The 16,328-nt window shown below is 59.4% G+C and overlaps 7 protein-coding genes across 7 annotated transcripts; 2 read left to right on the top strand and 5 right to left on the bottom strand.

Moving 5' to 3' along the window:
- Positions 1 to 734: 734 nt before the first annotated feature.
- ACA1_388550 (uncharacterized protein) lies at positions 735 to 1,363 on the bottom strand (the record flags this gene model as incomplete). The annotated part of the gene is made up of 2 exons (XM_004333140.1): positions 735 to 745; positions 829 to 1,363. The coding sequence occupies 2 exons, from the start codon at positions 1,361 to 1,363 to the stop codon at positions 735 to 737; spliced, it is 546 nt and encodes a 181-aa protein (XP_004333188.1).
- A 193-nt stretch (positions 1,364 to 1,556) lies between these two features.
- On the bottom strand, positions 1,557 to 3,618 carry ACA1_388540 (regulator of chromosome condensation (RCC1) repeat domain containing protein; the record flags this gene model as incomplete). The annotated part of the gene is made up of 9 exons (XM_004333139.1): positions 1,557 to 1,683; positions 1,757 to 1,860; positions 1,972 to 2,156; positions 2,249 to 2,364; positions 2,437 to 2,552; positions 2,905 to 3,020; positions 3,127 to 3,230; positions 3,306 to 3,407; positions 3,506 to 3,618. The coding sequence occupies 9 exons, from the start codon at positions 3,616 to 3,618 to the stop codon at positions 1,557 to 1,559; spliced, it is 1,083 nt and encodes a 360-aa protein (XP_004333187.1).
- A 285-nt stretch (positions 3,619 to 3,903) lies between these two features.
- On the top strand, positions 3,904 to 4,801 carry ACA1_388530 (molluscan rhodopsin family protein; the record flags this gene model as incomplete). The annotated part of the gene is made up of 4 exons (XM_004333138.1): positions 3,904 to 4,075; positions 4,251 to 4,332; positions 4,405 to 4,456; positions 4,583 to 4,801. The coding sequence occupies 4 exons, from the start codon at positions 3,904 to 3,906 to the stop codon at positions 4,799 to 4,801; spliced, it is 525 nt and encodes a 174-aa protein (XP_004333186.1).
- A 186-nt stretch (positions 4,802 to 4,987) lies between these two features.
- On the bottom strand, positions 4,988 to 5,849 carry ACA1_388520 (EF hand domain containing protein; the record flags this gene model as incomplete). The annotated part of the gene is made up of 4 exons (XM_004333137.1): positions 4,988 to 5,145; positions 5,225 to 5,365; positions 5,460 to 5,564; positions 5,693 to 5,849. The coding sequence occupies 4 exons, from the start codon at positions 5,847 to 5,849 to the stop codon at positions 4,988 to 4,990; spliced, it is 561 nt and encodes a 186-aa protein (XP_004333185.1).
- A 107-nt stretch (positions 5,850 to 5,956) lies between these two features.
- Positions 5,957 to 10,284, bottom strand: ACA1_388510 (SH3 domain containing protein; the record flags this gene model as incomplete). The annotated part of the gene is made up of 5 exons (XM_004333136.1): positions 5,957 to 8,334; positions 8,400 to 9,044; positions 9,143 to 9,749; positions 9,816 to 10,172; positions 10,246 to 10,284. The coding sequence occupies 5 exons, from the start codon at positions 10,282 to 10,284 to the stop codon at positions 5,957 to 5,959; spliced, it is 4,026 nt and encodes a 1,341-aa protein (XP_004333184.1).
- Positions 10,285 to 10,707: 423 nt separating this feature from the next.
- ACA1_388500 (transmembrane amino acid transporter protein) lies at positions 10,708 to 12,877 on the top strand (the record flags this gene model as incomplete). The annotated part of the gene is given in 8 exon segments (XM_004333135.1): positions 10,708 to 11,063; positions 11,137 to 11,218; positions 11,321 to 11,413; positions 11,691 to 11,774; positions 11,895 to 12,010; positions 12,088 to 12,244; positions 12,328 to 12,612; positions 12,629 to 12,877. 8 exon segments carry the CDS (start codon positions 10,708 to 10,710, stop codon positions 12,875 to 12,877), a joined length of 1,422 nt encoding a protein of 473 aa, XP_004333183.1.
- A 138-nt stretch (positions 12,878 to 13,015) lies between these two features.
- Positions 13,016 to 15,873, bottom strand: ACA1_388490 (ankyrin 2,3/unc44, putative; the record flags this gene model as incomplete). Its single annotated transcript, XM_004333134.1, has 13 exons — positions 13,016 to 13,105; positions 13,194 to 13,300; positions 13,389 to 13,480; positions 13,542 to 13,650; positions 13,743 to 13,816; positions 13,983 to 14,106; positions 14,198 to 14,338; positions 14,414 to 14,484; positions 14,558 to 14,726; positions 14,831 to 14,935; positions 15,074 to 15,405; positions 15,509 to 15,654; positions 15,787 to 15,873. The coding sequence occupies 13 exons, from the start codon at positions 15,871 to 15,873 to the stop codon at positions 13,016 to 13,018; spliced, it is 1,647 nt and encodes a 548-aa protein (XP_004333182.1).
- Positions 15,874 to 16,328: the final 455 nt, after the last annotated feature.

The following is a 16,328-nucleotide window of genomic DNA, read 5'->3' as shown; positions in this document are numbered from 1 at the left end:
GGCTTCCAACACAAACCAGGCTCCCTTGGAATAGGATTGCACCTGTATGCCCAGGAGCAAGAGCTCAAGGGCGCCCTCCTGGCCTCGGCCGAAGTGGTTGAGCAGAGCGCAGATGATGGCTTCACGTACTCGAGCAGATCGTTCTTGCGAGTACTGCTCCGTCAGCGCCTGGTGTACAGCAACACATTTGTGCGGCCACACATGCACCTGTGAACAAAACATTGGGTGGGGGGGGGGCAACAGAACTGAAGGGAAGACATGCCTTGAGCGCGTCTCCACCAGAGCTGGAGAGGAGCTGCGTAAAGTTAAGGTTGGCTGTTGCGTGGCGAATGGATTCCTCTGGATGCTGCAGCAGTGCTTGCATTTCCTCCAGTACTACCTGCTTGATCATGCTGAGAGCCCACGACCACCACTACTACCACCACCACATGCCCACAACACAAAACTGTTGAGCCGCCTGGTACCTGTTGATACAGATCACGTTTTGGCGTGTACTTGCACAGTTGCAGTCCGGCTAAATGGTGTCACATATGTGGGAGGTGTGGTCAGATATGACTAGTTCTTTGGTCTTTGGTTTTTGGGGTTGGGAAGTTGAAGTTGAAGTTGAAGTTGTAGCTGAAGTTGAAGTTGTAGCTGAAGTTGAAGTTGTGAGCGCCATACCCAAGACCATGTCGGGGTCACAGATATGCTGTCCGCGGAGGGAGAACAGCACCTCCACCAGTTTTTCCACCTCGTCATGTCCTACCTCTAACGCAAGACACACACGTACGACGTTACTTATTTGGGGGGCAAAGCAAGGTCGGTGAGGCGTGGTGGAGTTGTTTGCACCAATTCCAACGCTGTGCCATTGCAGAGCCTCCAACAGCAAGTCACCGCCGCGGAGCAGAAGAACAGCGACCTTGGCCATCATCGCCGTCGAACTGGCGGCGGCGGCGGCGGCGGCAGCGGGGTTGGAGGCCAGCTCGAGTGCGCGGCTGGCCCTCGATAGTACCAACTTCCTTTTCCAGAAGTTCTCAGGCATCCGCGCAGCAGCTGCGCCGAGCATAGAGTCGTGGCCGACCAGGCAGCTCGCCGCCACGACGAACACAGCCGGAGCTGGAGCTTCGGTCACCACCTCAGCACCGTCGAGAAAGGCGAGGGCAGCGTGCGGGCCTTGGCTTACGAAGGTCCACCAGAAGAGCTGCTCGATGGTCGGCCGCCACCCCTCTGCCACGCCTTCGACTTCTTCTTCACGGCCTAGTCGGAGGAGCTCAACGAGAGTCCGGACGGCATCCGCTGGTTGGTGGCGGTGGTAGTGGGCCGTCACCCAGTGTTTGATGCGCAGCGCCAGTCCTTCCTCCTGCTTCTCCCTCTCCGTCTCCATCTTCGGTTCTTTGTGGGTTGCTTTTGTTTTTGTTTTTTTTTAAGGTACCAAGGATTAATTTTAGTATTGACAATTTCGCGGAAAATATTTATAGGGAATTAAATGGTAAATATATTTCATGGTATGAAAAGACTTTTGCCTTCACCCAAAAATGTAGCGTACACGGAGGCATTGATTCACACGAAGGTTCGGGTCAGCAGACCAGGAAGACACTGTCCTCGCCGGCAACCAGCTGCGCCGGCACCAGCCAATTCTCTTTTTTGAGCTCACCGCAGCCGAGACCCATCACGCGCCCACTCTCGAACAGCACGGCCGATTGCCTGCGCAGCCGCCAGTCTCAGTTAGCCCCGCGGCGCACCGCACCGCACACACGAAAAATGAGAAGAAAAAAACCCGGCAGCCGCAGAGATGGCGCTGATGACGCCCAGGCCAGCCACGTCCTCGACCACCCACGGCACGCTCTCCACGGCGCCCTCGACATATCCCAGCTGCCCTTTCTGCACACATGCACCCACAGCACACGCACGACCCACACAACACACGTCAGTTCCTCAGGACAGAGCCGTTGCGTGTGGTGGCGGGAGAAGACTGGAAGTGTCAACGCGTACAAGCACGCGGCCGAAGGTATAGAGGGTGTTGTCCTCTGTGAGCACCAGCGAGTGCTCCGGCCCGCACGCCACCTGCGTCGCCTTGGCCGACGCCAGCGCGCTGATCAGCCTGGGCGCGTTGGCGTCTTGCTCGTCGCCGTGGCCCAGCCGACCGTGTACGCCCGAGCCCCACGAGTACACCTCACCTGCACCCGCGAGAGGCATCAAACCAACCGGTCGGCGCCAGCCAACAAAAGGAGGACAACATTCACCCGAATGCGCTCAACGGGGGAGGGACCTTGGGTGGTGATGGCAAGGCCATGGTTATAGCCCATGGCGGCCGACTTGATCTTGACGCCCGCGGGAAATTGCAGCGGCAGCGGCCTGCCGGACCGAGAGTCGGCGCGACCCAAGCTGCCGCTGATGAGGTTGCCACATTTGTCAGTGCCACGACACACGACACACAACACACACGAGGGGCAATACCTGCTGGAGACGCCGAAGGAGTAGAGCGTGCCCTCACTGTCGAGCAACAGTGTGACGGCCCTGCCGCACCACAGATCGACGATGAACGGCTTCACGCTGTCGTTGGAACCGATGGTCTGCACCTCCGCGGGTTCGAGCAAACAACCATCTGTGTTCATATTGCCTAGGCGGCCATTGCCCTGGTAGCCTGATATTTGATTGAGCAATAGTTTGCATGGGGTGGTGTGTGTGTGTGTGTGTGTGTTGTGTGTGTGTGTCGTGTGTGTTGTGTGTGTCGTGTGTCACGGAGACTGGAGCATTGTGGTCGTACCCCAGGAGAAGACCGTTCCACGATCGGATAGGGCGACACTGTGTGCGCCAGCCGCGCCCACCTGATAGAGCGAGCGGACGCCGTCGGTTGATTGGTAGGTTGCTGGACGACACTGTTGCGTTCAAGCGGAGCATGTGAGTGATCGGCTTCCCTTATACCTTGATTATCTTCTCGCTCAGCAGGGCGGAGACGATCTGCGGCGTGTAGGAGATGCCCGTGGTGTGGCCCAGGCCCAGTTTGCCATCAGCGTAATCACCAAACGCATACACCGCACCTGCATGCACACGACACACGACACACGACACACGACACGCGCATGACGTGACACAACCAGACATGTAACGGGACTTGAAACTGGGGGTGAGGTCACACGCACGTACCTGAATGAGTGACCGCGAGTGTGTGGTGTCGATCATATTTCTCGGGCGTGGTGGCGATGTGCACGATGGTCTCCGACGCCAGGGCCGAAATCATGCGCCACTGCCTGCTCGCCGACGCCTCCCCGCGGTCAACTACCACAAGCACTGCTTTAAATGGTGAGGTTTGGGGGAGTTGGTACATGGGGGCAGGGTCGAGAAGGCAGTAGCCGAGGCCGGCGTGGCCAACGGTGCCAATGGACAGGACGCGGCCACGAATCAACACGCGCGTCACTTCGCTCGCTCTGGCCAGCACTCTCCACCGCCTTGCCCACGGCCATTTTACGACCACAAAGAAAGTCAATATTTGTTCTTTACGTATTTGGTATTGGTTGGGGGGGACCTGCAGACGGCAGAGATGGAAGCAAGGTCGGTGAAGCGGAGGAAGCCAAACACAATGTGCATGAGTTCCTTGTCCACCAGCGCCACCTCGATGTTGTGCCTCTCGTCTTCCATCTCTTTCTCTGGCCCTTGCCAAAAATTTGTGTTTTTTCTTTATTTCTTTGGATGCAAAAATTTGAGTCTTTTCTTTTTAGTTTCTTTTCAGAGATCTGCGCCACCTTAAGGACACGATTCTGTCGACAACGGGCATGAGTTTACTTGAAGGAGACTTAGAGCGGTGCTTACGAAGCAGAAGACCCCGCAAGACGATACCAAGAGCGTTCCAGGCAGCGCCCACGACAGCTCCGCACGAGCGATTCGGCAAGGCCCCAGGTTCTTCTTTGATTTGTAAAGAAAAAGATGCCGAAGAAGAGGGAGAAGGAGAAGAATCATTGGCAGGTGCACTTGTGCGAGACCTGCTACCAGGAGCCTTGCGAGTTCTGCAAGGCCTGCGTGTGCCCGTGCGTCTACGCCGGCTGCCAGCGCTACGAACTCCTTGACCACAACCTCGACAACTACACCTGCTGTGCCGGTACTTTCGAGATTAAATTTTCAATAATTAAATCTGCATCAAGCCCCCACAATAATAATCGATGATTACCACCGAGCTCGATTATTGTGGCGGGTGCGTTAATATTAATAATTAAATAGACCAAATAAGGACGAAACAAATACAATCTTTTTATTGATATCAATTATCGCCCCAGGCATTTGTGGCGACTGCTTCGATCCGTGCACCTCGCCTTGCCCCGGCTGCTGCCTGGTCGTGGAGGTCTCCGTCTGCTGCTGGTTCGTCTCCTTTTTTTTTCGACTTCCTATGTTTTTCTCCTCCACGTGCTCATGCTCCCCCGTGGCCCATAGGTTGTCCATTGCCGGAAACCGTTCAATGATCCAGAACACCTATGGCATCAGGGTACCCGCGCGCCGACTTTTTAACTCCTCACACGCGGCCACGAGTCTGACGTGAGCGTCGTGTCGTGTTATCGTGTTGTGTCGTGCCGTGTTGTGTGTCGTGTCGTGTCGTGCGGTTGTTAAACAGAACACCAAGTGCGAGGACTGCATGATCTGCTGCGCGTGCGTCTTCTCGTTCGTGTGGTGCATCATCAACATCTTCTTCAACGTGCCCGATGGGTCGAACATGGTGGTGGACTGCTTCTACCTGGCCTTATCGGCGTGCTTCCAGTCTCAACAGCACGCCGAGATGGAATACCAGAGCAAGAAGCACGCACCCCACGAAGTCGAGATGAAGAAGATGTAAGGACCATTGTGTCTTCACCACCTTCATCATCACCATCACCACCTATCAGCCAGCATCTCTTTCGTCTTCATCACCTTTCATCATTCAATCATCTTTAGCATCAACACATCGTCGACGACGACGACGCTCGCCTTTACATTTGTGTGTGCGAATAGATTTACATTTGCCACCATCACCTGCCCAGAACTAGACCCACCACTTCTTGAAGTGGTGGTACCGGAGCTTGAGCTGGTCCTCGGCCTCGGCCAGGTGCAGGAGCTTGCCGAGCTGGTCCTCGGTCAGCTTCTCCGTGTTGCCGCTCAGCACCTCCATCACCTGCGACAGGTCGACCATCGAGATCTGGCCTACAAGCGTGTTGTGCGTCAGCACCGCACACGACACGACACGACACGATCAACGACACGACACACGCGCGCGTAGTACCCTTCTTCTCGCTGTCGAGAATCTTCCACACGGTCTTGATGTCTTCTTCTTCGGTGGGCATGGACATGAGGGTGGCGAAGTCGTCCCAGGTGAGCGGCTCCTCTTCCTTCGCCTTGTCCTTCTTCTTCTTCTTGCTCTTCTCTGTAATTCGGCATTGGGTTCGGTTGATGGTCACGTCGTCACCAGGAAAGAGAGTAGTATGGCAAACAAAAGATGATGAAAAAGATGAACGTACTACTCTTCTGCTCCTTCTGGGGTGCCGCTACGCCGAGCCTCTGCCTGGTGAGGTCCTGCACCGCGCTGGTCACCGTCTTCAGGTCTTCCCTGTTGACCTTCTGGCCTGGGGGTGGAAAATAACATATAAAAAACATATAAATAAAAATAACATCAACAACATAAAATCAATCTTATGCTCTATTTTATAAATAATCTTACGCAACATCTGCAAGGGCGTTTGGGGGCTGTTACCAACAGATTTGAGAACGTTCTCGAGTTCGGTAAGGGAGATGAGACCGTCGCCATCGGCGTCAAAGATGGAGAACGCAAGCTGCTGAACCTGCTGACTGTTTGGCTCGCCTTTGCCCTCCTTGCTCTTCCCCTTCTCAGCTGTGGCCCCTCCTTCCATCTTCACTTGTTTCGGTGATTTGTGATTATCTAATTTTTCTTTTATTTTTTTCGAGTTTTTTATTTTTGCATTTTTTTTTCCATCAACAGATGGGAGGTCTGTCCACCTTAGCCCACAGGCAGCCTGGAGTCTGGCACCCATAGCTGTTCGTCGCCCTCTCCTTCCGAGATCGACGAGGAAGCTGTTGATGATGATGAAGGGAAGGTGACCGCGATTACTGGCAGTGACTGCGGCACCTCGGCCTCGCCCGTGGTCGTAGCCCCCGAGGCGTTGGTGCTTGTCGAGCCCGCCCGCGACCTTCGCCCTCCATCTCCATCTCCGTTCGAAGCGTCTCCCGACTCGCGCAGATCTCTCAGCTCTGCCGCCAAGGCCGAGGCCGCTGACGTCGACGACGATGGTGACTGAAGAGGCGCCGCCGAAGACGAAGATGAAGGCGACGGCAGGGAATTGTTGTTGGACGATGATGGAGACGATGACGGTAGCAGTGAAGGCAGACGCAGCTGGGTGATGAACGACGTGCGCCGGGCCGAGGCCGGCGAACCGGTCACCACCGCGGCCGACACCGTACCGATGGCCGCCACGTCCGGCGTCAGGCTCAGCCCGGCCTGCTGGCGCGCCGACAGCGCCCCCGAGCCTGGGCCGCCGCCGCCGCCGCCGCTCAAAAAGTCGTCGGTCGTCGTCGTGGGCAGGGTGTGCAGGGTCGACGAGATGTTGGACATGAAAGGGCCGCGCCGGGGCGACGCAGTGGTGGCGGCCAGCAGCGCGGCCGACGACGACGCTGACAGGATGGCCAGGCCGGGCGCGGCGGCCGGCAGCGGCGTGGCGAGCGACGGCGGGGCGAGCGTGCTGAAGGTGCTGCGCCGCCGGGGCGCGGGCAGGAGGCTGTCGTATCGCCGGGCCTCGAGGAACGACGGCGAGGCCAGCGCGCTGCCGCTGCCCGAGCTGTAGCCGGCGCCCAACAGGGGCTGGTGGTGGTGCGGGCTCTGCAGCAGGGTGATGGACGACAGGGGCAACGAGGTCGAGGCGTAGGCGGTATCCCGGCGCCGCGTGAGCATCGAGTTCTCGGTCTCGCGGCGCACCAGCGGCGACACCGGCGTGCTCGCGCCCGACGCCGACGATGATCCGCCCACGGGCGTGCCGACGCCTGGAATCGCCATCAGCGGATTCACCGTCACCACCGTCGTCGGCGACGCAGGCACCGAACTGCCACCATTCCCGCCATTCCCGCCGCTATCGGTGCGATCGCCGTCGTTGTTGCTGTTGCAGCTGTCCCGGTGCGACCGCAGGAGCGGGATGAGGCTGGGCCGGCCGTCGGCGCCGGTCACGAAGATGCCGCTGCCGCTGCTGGCCTTATCCTTCTTGCCCGCCTTGCCGCCCAGTGACAGAGGCGGCGGGAGCTGCAGCTCCTTCGAGTCCTTCTCGTAGCGCATGTTGTACAGGGCCATGGCGACGATCTTGATGAAGTGGCTGTCAGCGGCCAGGCTCTCCTGCCCGCCCTGCGCGGCGAGCCGGGCCTCGCGGGCCTTGCGCTCCTGCCGCTCGCGCCGAGCCGACTCCCACGTTCGGCCGGCCGCCATCCGCCGCTCCTCGTCGGCCTCGCGCTGCACCCGCTCGGCGCGGTCCTCGGCCTCGGCCCGCCGCTGGCGCTCTTCAGCCAGCTCCCGCTCCATCCCGCGGCGCTCGTCGTTCCACCGCACCTGCAGCGCGCGGATCAGCTCGTCCATCATCTCCAGCTCGCGGTCGCGTCGCACGCGCCTCCGCTCCTCCAGCATCCGCAGGTACGGCCGATCGTCGGCCGCCGCCGCCCCAGCGTTGACTGCATTGGCTGCGATGGATGCGACCGCCGCGGGGACTCGCAGGGGCTGCGCGGCCTGCGACTGCGGCCTGAACAGGGTTCGCACGACGCTGGCGTCGGTGCCCCGACGGCTGCGCAGCGATGCCGTGTCAAAAGCCCCCGCATTGGGCGGCTGCGGCAGCGACGACGCCGACTCGACCGCGCCGACGCCGACGCCGACGCCGGGGTCGGCCACGGGCTCCGCCTCCTCGATGCGGGCGCGGGCGCGGCGCACAAACTCGAAGAGGTCATCCTTGCGGTCCTCGCGCGCCTTCTCGGCGGCCCACAGGTCCTGCTCGAGCAGTACGAGCGCGTCGAGCAGGCTCTGTCCCGATCGCTGGCAGTCGCCGCGCTCGCGTTCGAGCGTGGCCCGCAGCTCGCCGACCGCCGCCTGGGCCTTGGCCAGCTCGGCCTCCATCGCCAGCCGCCGGCGCTTGTGCAGGTGGCACTTCTCCTCGAGGAAGCAGATCATGGCCTCGTCGGCGGCGCTGGACTCGGCCCCCCGCGGCGGCGGATCCACCGCGGCCGCGGCCGCCGAGCCGTTGGGTATGATCTGCCGGATGAGCCGGCGCTTGAAGGCGCGCACCTCGTCCTGCGTCATCGGGTGCTTGAGCTGCGCCGGGTTCTCCTCCGATTTGACCACCACAATGCCTGCACACACTCGTCAGCTCACTCCATCGCACACGCACACAGGGCACACGACAGGGTGGTGGTACCTGTGGGTCCACGGTGGACCTGGGCGTAGAGGACCATCTTGGCCTCGGCGACGGTGAGGTCCGCGGGCTTGCCGCCCAGCCGGCCCATGCGCCGCAGGGTGGTGGTGATGGCCTCCAGGAACTGCACGCGGTCCTCCGACGGGTTGAGGCCCTCCTCGTTCATCCCCTCCTCTGTCTTGCTCCGCGGCAGCCTAGGCCTCTTCCCCCCACCGCCGCACACCTCGCACACTCTCGTTGCCGACGCCGACGGCGCGTCACCACCACCGCTGGTGGAGGCTTCTTCGGCGTTGAGCGCGTCGCGGATGCGTTCGATTTCATGTCGCTGGTGGTTGAGCGGAAGCATCTTGCCCAGGCGGGCCAGGGCGTCGCGCGAGAAGGTGAGGCTCTGCGGCGCCTTCTCGACGAACTGGGCCGGCACGTAGCCCGAGCGGCCGGAGACCCGGGCGCGGAGCCAGCCCATGATCGGCTCCTCGTCGCCGCCGGCGACCAGCACCCGTTGGCCCTTGCGGAAGCTCAGCTCGTGCTCGGCCTCGCCGACAAAGTCGAACAGCGCGAGGTACTCGCACCACTCGCGCACATTCAGGTGGTGCCGTGTAGGGATGTCGCCGCTGCTCACCGTGAGCGCAGCCGCTTCGCTGCCGGTGGCTGTGCCGCCTCCGGGGGTGGTGTGCGCGGTGGGCGTGCGTAGGGCGTCGTTGGTTTTGGACCGCGCATGCCGGGGGTCCTCGGGGGTGACGCACAACCAGCGGCGGACTCGTTCTCGGACTTGGGCTTAGTGGCTTCGCATTCGTTTTCGCCTTCGATGGCGTCGTGGCCCCGGGTGTCGCTTTGGCTTTCGCTTTTGACTTCGTTGTCTGGCCGTTCTTGTTGCTCTTCGGCAGGACCCGTCGTCGTCGGCTGACCGTCGCCGCTGGCCATGATGTCCGTGGTAGAATGCCGGCGCCGGGTCGACTTACGGCGCGGGTGGGCCTCCTCGATGTGGTTGTGTCGCATCGACTCCGAGCGGCTGATGATCAGCGAACCCGAGTGCGGACCCACCGCCCCCATCGAACCCGCCGCATAGCCTTCACAGCCACCACCGCCGGCCTCGGCCTCTGCTCCACTCTCCTTATTGTTAGCGGTCGTGGGGAGTGTGGGCGCATCGGGCGGCGTGGGCAGCTCGGGCATGGTGCGGCTGTGGAAGTGGCTCTTCTTGGGCGGCCGCAGGGTCGCGCTGCGGAATGGAACCGTGGCAGTGGGCGGTGCGGGTGTGCCAGGTTCGCGACCGGGCGATGAGTGGCTAAGCGGCTGCGCCAAGGTGGCGGCTTTGGGCATGGTCAGTGCCTCGTCGCTCTCGCTCGCGTCGAGATCCTGATGACAAACATGAAGACGAAGAAGTTAATTCTGAGAAGGTTACATGATGGTGGAGGTTGATACGAGGTTGCTGCGCTTCTTCTTGCGCTTGCGGACGGTCATGATGGTCTTGGAGAAGCCGATCTTGAGGTTGTTGAGCGCTGCACCGCCGTGTCCGCCGGCCTGATCGCAGCCTTCTGCTCCCGCGCTCGCCGTGGCCTTCTTCTCCTTCTTGAGGGTCTTCCGGTCCTTCTTCCGCTCCTTTTCGGTCTGCGCCCCTTTCTCGTCTTCGCTGCTGCCCTTGGCCGGCGACTTGGCCTGGCGCGAGGCGCCCGTGAAGAGCGAGGCTCCGCGCTTGAGTGAAAGGCCGCCGCTCTTCGACTCGCCTCTGGGCGTGGTCTCCTCTGAGTCCGTAAAGTCCACGTCTTCGGAGGTCGAGCCCTGTCATACACACCTCTCAGCACCTCAGACGCACAAACATGTCCTCTCAGTATGCAGAAAAAAAAAATGATACTACCTCGTCGTCGTGCTTGTAACGATGATCGCCCATCATCTTGTTTGATGAAGCCTTGATACAAATAGGAAAGTGGTTCCTCAACAAGTACAGACGGCACCAAGGTACGTATACTGCTACCGTCTTCTGTAATGGTGCTGTCTGTGGCGGTGGGATCTCTTCTTCTCTTGATCCACCTCGACCGCGTTTTTCTTGTTTGGCGTGGGGGCGTGGAGCAACCGCTGGAGTTACGAGTTTCTTTCCTTGTTTCCCACTTCTTTTTCGTAATTCTGTAAATACAGCTGTTTGACATTCCCTAACATTTGCCCTTCAAAGGACCGATGCAGCAAAAGAATTTAAATCATTCAACAGTTGGTGATCTTTGAAGGGCAACAGAACCCCGAACGAACACGCGACGGCGACATCAGAGATCTTCTTCTCCTCTTCTACTTCTCAATCTCTTTCGCTCCCTGCTGCGTCGTCATGGCCTCAAAAATCTCATCTACGCTCTCAAATCAATCACACTCTGGTCCCCCCACTGGCGCACAAGATGATGGAGATGGAGGTGATGAAGTGGTCGTGATCCTGCCGCACGAGAAGAGCGGCCTGTGGAGCGCCTTCGTGAACCTCCTCACGGGGGCCATCGGCGTGGGCATCCTCTCCTTCCCCTACGCCTTCAAGTCGGCCGGCCTCGTCGGCATCACCGTGCTGGGCCTCCTCTTCGCCGCCCTCAACGCCTACACCCTGTGGCTCCTCGCCCGCTACGCCCACCGCCACGCCGCCCACCTCGTGGCCCACCCCACCTACGAGTCCCTCGTCCGACGCGTCCTCGGCCCACGGTTTGGCTTTCCCGCCTTTTTTTCCACTACTCGTCACTAACGGTCGTGTGTCGTGTCGTGTGTGCGGTTGCAGAGCGTACGCCGTGGTGGAGGCCTGCATTTTGTTCAACACCGTGGGAGCGCTGTCGGCGTTCCTCATAGTCGTGGGCGACCTCGTACGACACGCCACCGCACGCCACACACACACACACACACACACGACACACACACACACGACACAAATAATGATTCGCCTGCCGACTGGGTGAACGTCACAGGGCCACGTGGTGCTGGAGGAGTGGTTGCACAGCACCAGCGTGCCGGACTTCTTCTATTCGAAGACGTGCGTGGTGCTGGTGTTCTGCTTCTGCGTAGCCCTGCCGCTCTCGCTCTTCCCCCACATTCACGACCTCTCCTTCTCCTCTTTTCTCGCCGTCGCCTCGGTCTTTGTCGTCGCTGGTACCGCACACACCGCACACACAGCACACGCCGGCCGAACACGCGCGACCGCACTCACTCATGGCACACACGACACTCACGACACACACGATAGGGATGGTGATCGCCCGAGGGATAGAGTCGTGCGTCGATGGGAGAATGGCAGACGGCCAGCGGCAAGAAGACGCCGTGGTCGTGTTCAACCTACAGTTTGATTTCTTCCTCGCGGTGCCGCTCGTTGTGTTCTCCCTCGGCTGCCATCTCCAGGTGGTGCCCGTCTACCACTCCCTCAAGGTCCGCGACGCACCGCACACGCAACACACACGCACCGCACGCACCGCACACACACCACACACACACACACACACAGAGAGAGAGACGGCTAATGTGATGGCTGATGTTTGGTGGGCGCAGAGGGAGAAGAAGCCCTGGCTGGGGCCGACCCTGGTGGCCAGCGTAATGACGTGCATCTGCGTCTACTTGGCCACCGGCGTCATGGGCTACCTCCGATTCGGCAACGACAGCCAAGGGTACCCACACACCGCACACACCGCACACGCACACACCGCACACGCACACGCACCCAGCTGATGTCAGCTGCACACAGGGACATTCTGGGCAATTTCCCGGTGAGCGACATCATGCTGGACGTGGGCAAGCTGCTGATGGCGGCCCACATCTCGCTCGCCTACCCCGTCAACCTCTACCCGTGCACCAAGTCCGTCCAGCTCCTCCTGACCCTCCTCCCCATCCCCTTCTTCAAGGTGCGCACACACACACTCGTGTCGTGTCGTGTCGTGTCGTGTCGTGTGTCGTGCGTGTCATTGCTCACACGCGGCTGGCGTAGCCGAAGGAGGAAGGCAAGGAGGGCTTGAAGGAGAGTCGGTGGCGCGCGGTGGTGTCGCACTGGGCCATCACCCTGTGCCTGATGGGCCTCACGGCCGGCCTGGCCATCCTGGTGCCCAACATCCAGATCGTGTTCGGCCTGATCGGCAGCACCACGGCCGTCGTGCTCAACTTCATCACGCCGGCCCTCATGCTCCTGGTCTCGCCCCTCTCGCTGCCCTACGACGGACACGGCCCTGCTGGGCATCAACCCGGACGCCGACGAAGAGGTCCGCATCTCGCTGTCGTTCACCACCAACGAGGCCGACGACGATCGGAATCATCACCATCATGGCCGGCATCATCTGCAGCGCGAGTCGTCGGTGGCATCGACGTCGACGTCGACGTCGGATCGCGCGCCGCTGCTGCTGGTGCACCGGCCCACGCCGCCCTCGCGCAACATTTGCGCCACGGCGGCGATCGAGCGGGTGGTCGCCGTGAGCATCATCTCGCTCGCGCTCCTCATCGCCATCTGCGGCACCGGCGTCAACATCTACCAAAATTTCTTCTGAATTACACCTCCTCTGTAAATAATTACAAAAATAATTATAATGAATATACAAATAAATGAGCAACTAAACAAAAGAATTCATAATCAAAAACAAATCAATAAATAAATACGAATTATTATTATTGCCAGGCAATAAAAATCAGAGCTTCTTGAGGAGCTCGACGACCTTCTCGTGTCCGTTCTTGAGGGCCTCGTCGTAGGCCGATCGGCCATTGAACTTTACCTTGGCCTGGACCCGCCACCACACACCGCCGTCGAGTCAGATGAATGAGGTGCGCGCTGCGAGACTCGGCGGGCGTGAGAGAGTAAAACGTTACCTTGGCCTTGTGCTGGGTGAGGAGGTAGACGATGGAGTGGTGGCCCTTCGACGCCGCGATCCACAGGGGCGTGGCCGCGCCTTTGGCCTTGGGATTGGCTTGGGCGCCTGTCGCGGACGTCACGCAAATGAGCACACGCACACACACGCGCCCACACGCACACGCACACGCACACGCACACAGCTTGGCATTTACCGTTCTTGAGCAGAAGCGCGCACACGTCGTAGTGGCCCTGCGCGCAGGTGATGAAGAGCGGCGACAGGCCCGACTTGGTGGTGTAGTTGACCCTGAAACGTGTGTGACGATGAGTCTTAGTGGGGGAAAAAAAGCTGCAGTGGTGGCGCGTACTTAGCACCGGCGTCGATGAGCATGGAGCATATCTCCCAGCTCCCAGCCTTGGCAGCCACACAGAGCGGTGTGAGCAGCGTGTTCGTTTCGCAGACCTCCACTTGCGCTCCTGCATGCATAGCATGCGGCACACGCGGCACACACGACAAGACGGTGAGCGCAAGCCAGACGTGGAAACACAGCCTTTCCCATGGATCGCACCCTTATCCAGCAGATGTCGCACAACTTCGGGGTGGTTCTTGAAGCAGGCCACCCATAGCGGCGTCACACCGTCCCTAAGCATGTGCGTGCGTGTGCGTGTGCGTCGTGTGCGTCGTGTGCGTCGTGCGTGTGTTCGTGTGTCGTGTGTCGTGTGTCGTGTGTGGTGGGTGTCGTGTGTGGTGGGTGTCGTGTAAGTGAGCGCAGACAGTCAAAACTGAACCGGAAGAAGCGGATCCGTACTCGCGAGCAAGGTGAATGTCGGCTCCCTGGTCGATGAGCGACATCACAATATCGCCGTGTCCAGTCTCGGAAGCACTGAATACAGGCGTCATTCCCAGCTTCTGGTCCCGAGCATTCACCTCGGCTGTGGCCATAATCATCAGTCGCGTGCGTGCGTGCGTGCGTGCGTGCGTGCGTGCGTGCGTGCGTGCGTGCGTGCGTGAAATTGTCAATACCTTTTTCGCCGTGCGGGTTGGCCATGAGCAGCTGGCACACGTGACGGTGTCCATTCTGAGCCGCGATGTGGAGCGGGCTCACGCCATCCTTTCGCGAGGCGTTCACCGCGGCGTTGGCCTCCAGCAGCATCGTCACAATGTCTACTCGCATCCGTGCGTCAGCCACACGACACCACACGCACGACACGACACGACACGACACGACACGACACGCACCACCATGCCCGTTTTGGGCAGCCACGTAGAGTGGGCTCACGCCCTGGGAATCCCTCGCGTTCACTTCGACCCTGCACGCGTGCCCACACCTGCGCTTGAGCTCAACTTCAGCTGAAGGCGAGGCCCAGCGTAGGCGGTACGTACCCCTTCTTAAGGAGGTGGCTGACGATTTCGGTGAACCCGTTCTGGCAGGCGATAAAGAGGGGCGTGGCGCCGTCCTTCGATATACAGTTGGGGTCGGCACCCTTCTGCAGCAGGTAGTCGACGGCCTCCTCCTTGTTGTAATTACAGGCTATATACAGCGGCGTGACATCTGCGTGATGTACATTAGAATCATGTGTGTTGCGTGTGTGTCGTGTGTGTCGTGTGTGTGTCGTGTGTGTGTCGTGTGTGTGTCGTGTGAAGAGAGTTGCGTACTGTTGATATCTACAGCATTCACATTGGCGCCGTTCTTGACCAGCAGGTCGAGCATCGAGATCTTGCCATAGCGAGAGGCCCAATGGATTGGCGCCACCTTCGTATCTTTACACGAAATTACTAAAGCGTTAGCGCATGTGCGGTCGTGCGTGCGTGTGCGGTCGTGTACGTGTGCGTGTGCGGTCGTGTGCGTGTGCGTGTGTGGTCGTGCGTGTGCGGTAGTGCGTGCGTGCGTGTCATTACCAAGTGTCTCGATGTTGACGTGGGCCAGCTTGGCCTCGCCGATGAGGTAGCGCACCATGTCCTCGTCTCCCTTCTTGATGGCGATGCGCATGGTGTTGAGCCCGTCGTAGGCCGTAACGATCTCGTGTCGCACCAGGGCGCGGGCCACCTCCATGTGCCCGTGCTTGACGGCCTCGAACAGGGGCGTCTTGCCGAACTTGTTGCGCATGGCGCTGTAGTGCAGGAAGGCGTTGCGCTGGTACCCGTTGATGAAGATCGTCTTCGTGCTCTTTCGCGCCAGGGCCTCCTCCACCACTGCATCCACGATCACGTACAATCCCTTCGATACCGCCCTGTCGCACACACCGCACACACCGCACACACCGCACACACCGCACACACCGCACACACAGGGTAAATGCACGGCAAGAAAGGGAGAGAGACGGGAGAGAGTACCACTTGAAGCGCTTCTCGATGGTGGAGAGGCCGTTGCCGAACGAACGCAACTCGCGCACGTGCTGCTTGAGTGTGTCGCGCCATGTCTTGTCGCCCTCACGCGGCCCGCCGAAGTCCCGATCGTGCACCGCCTTCCACGGCTGGCTCTGCAGGGCGACAAACAACATTGTTTTAATATTAATAGATAAATTAAAAAATGTTTTATTTATTGAAATATATAATTAATTCATAGAATTATTCTTTGCATTTTAAAATAAAAAAGAAAAAGAAAAGAATACCTGGTCTTCAACGCAGTAGGTGCGCCACCGGAGGCATACGAGGTTCTGGAGGAATAGGTCCTTGGGCTGCAGGAACGACCACACCATCTGCTGCAGCTCCAGTGGCAGACCAAACCACACACAAGCCTGCTCCGGTCTCACCCCTCCCGCCGCTTTCCCTGGCACCACATCTCCCTCCTCCATTCCTTCTACTTCTTCTTCCTTCGTTGTAGTGTTCTTTTCTTTTTCCTTCTTTTTGTTCTTCATTTTCTCCTTCTTCTTCTTCTTCTTTACCACCTTCTTCACCACATCTTCTTCATCGGGCACCTGCACCTCCATCATGACGCCGCTCGACAAGCTGGAGCGCAGTGGCTGCGGCCCGCAACGTTGCCTAGGGAAAAGAGTAAACAGCAGGCCAGGAAATTAAAAAGGAAATTAGCTTTAGAGAAAATCAAGAGAAAATATGAGCTCCGACGTTAGTGGAATGGCGGACGTATTTGAGTGAACTGAGGCGCTTCCTTTGTGGTCATTCACACTCTTGGAGCAACAACAGCAACACCAGT

This window comes from Acanthamoeba castellanii (assembly GCF_000313135.1).
Source record: "Acanthamoeba castellanii str. Neff unplaced genomic scaffold scf7180000084733, whole genome shotgun sequence".
Classification (NCBI taxonomy): domain Eukaryota; phylum Discosea; order Longamoebia; family Acanthamoebidae; genus Acanthamoeba; species Acanthamoeba castellanii.
The sequence above is the reverse complement of the archived record's forward strand: the minus strand, read 5'-3'. Positions and strand labels throughout refer to the sequence as shown.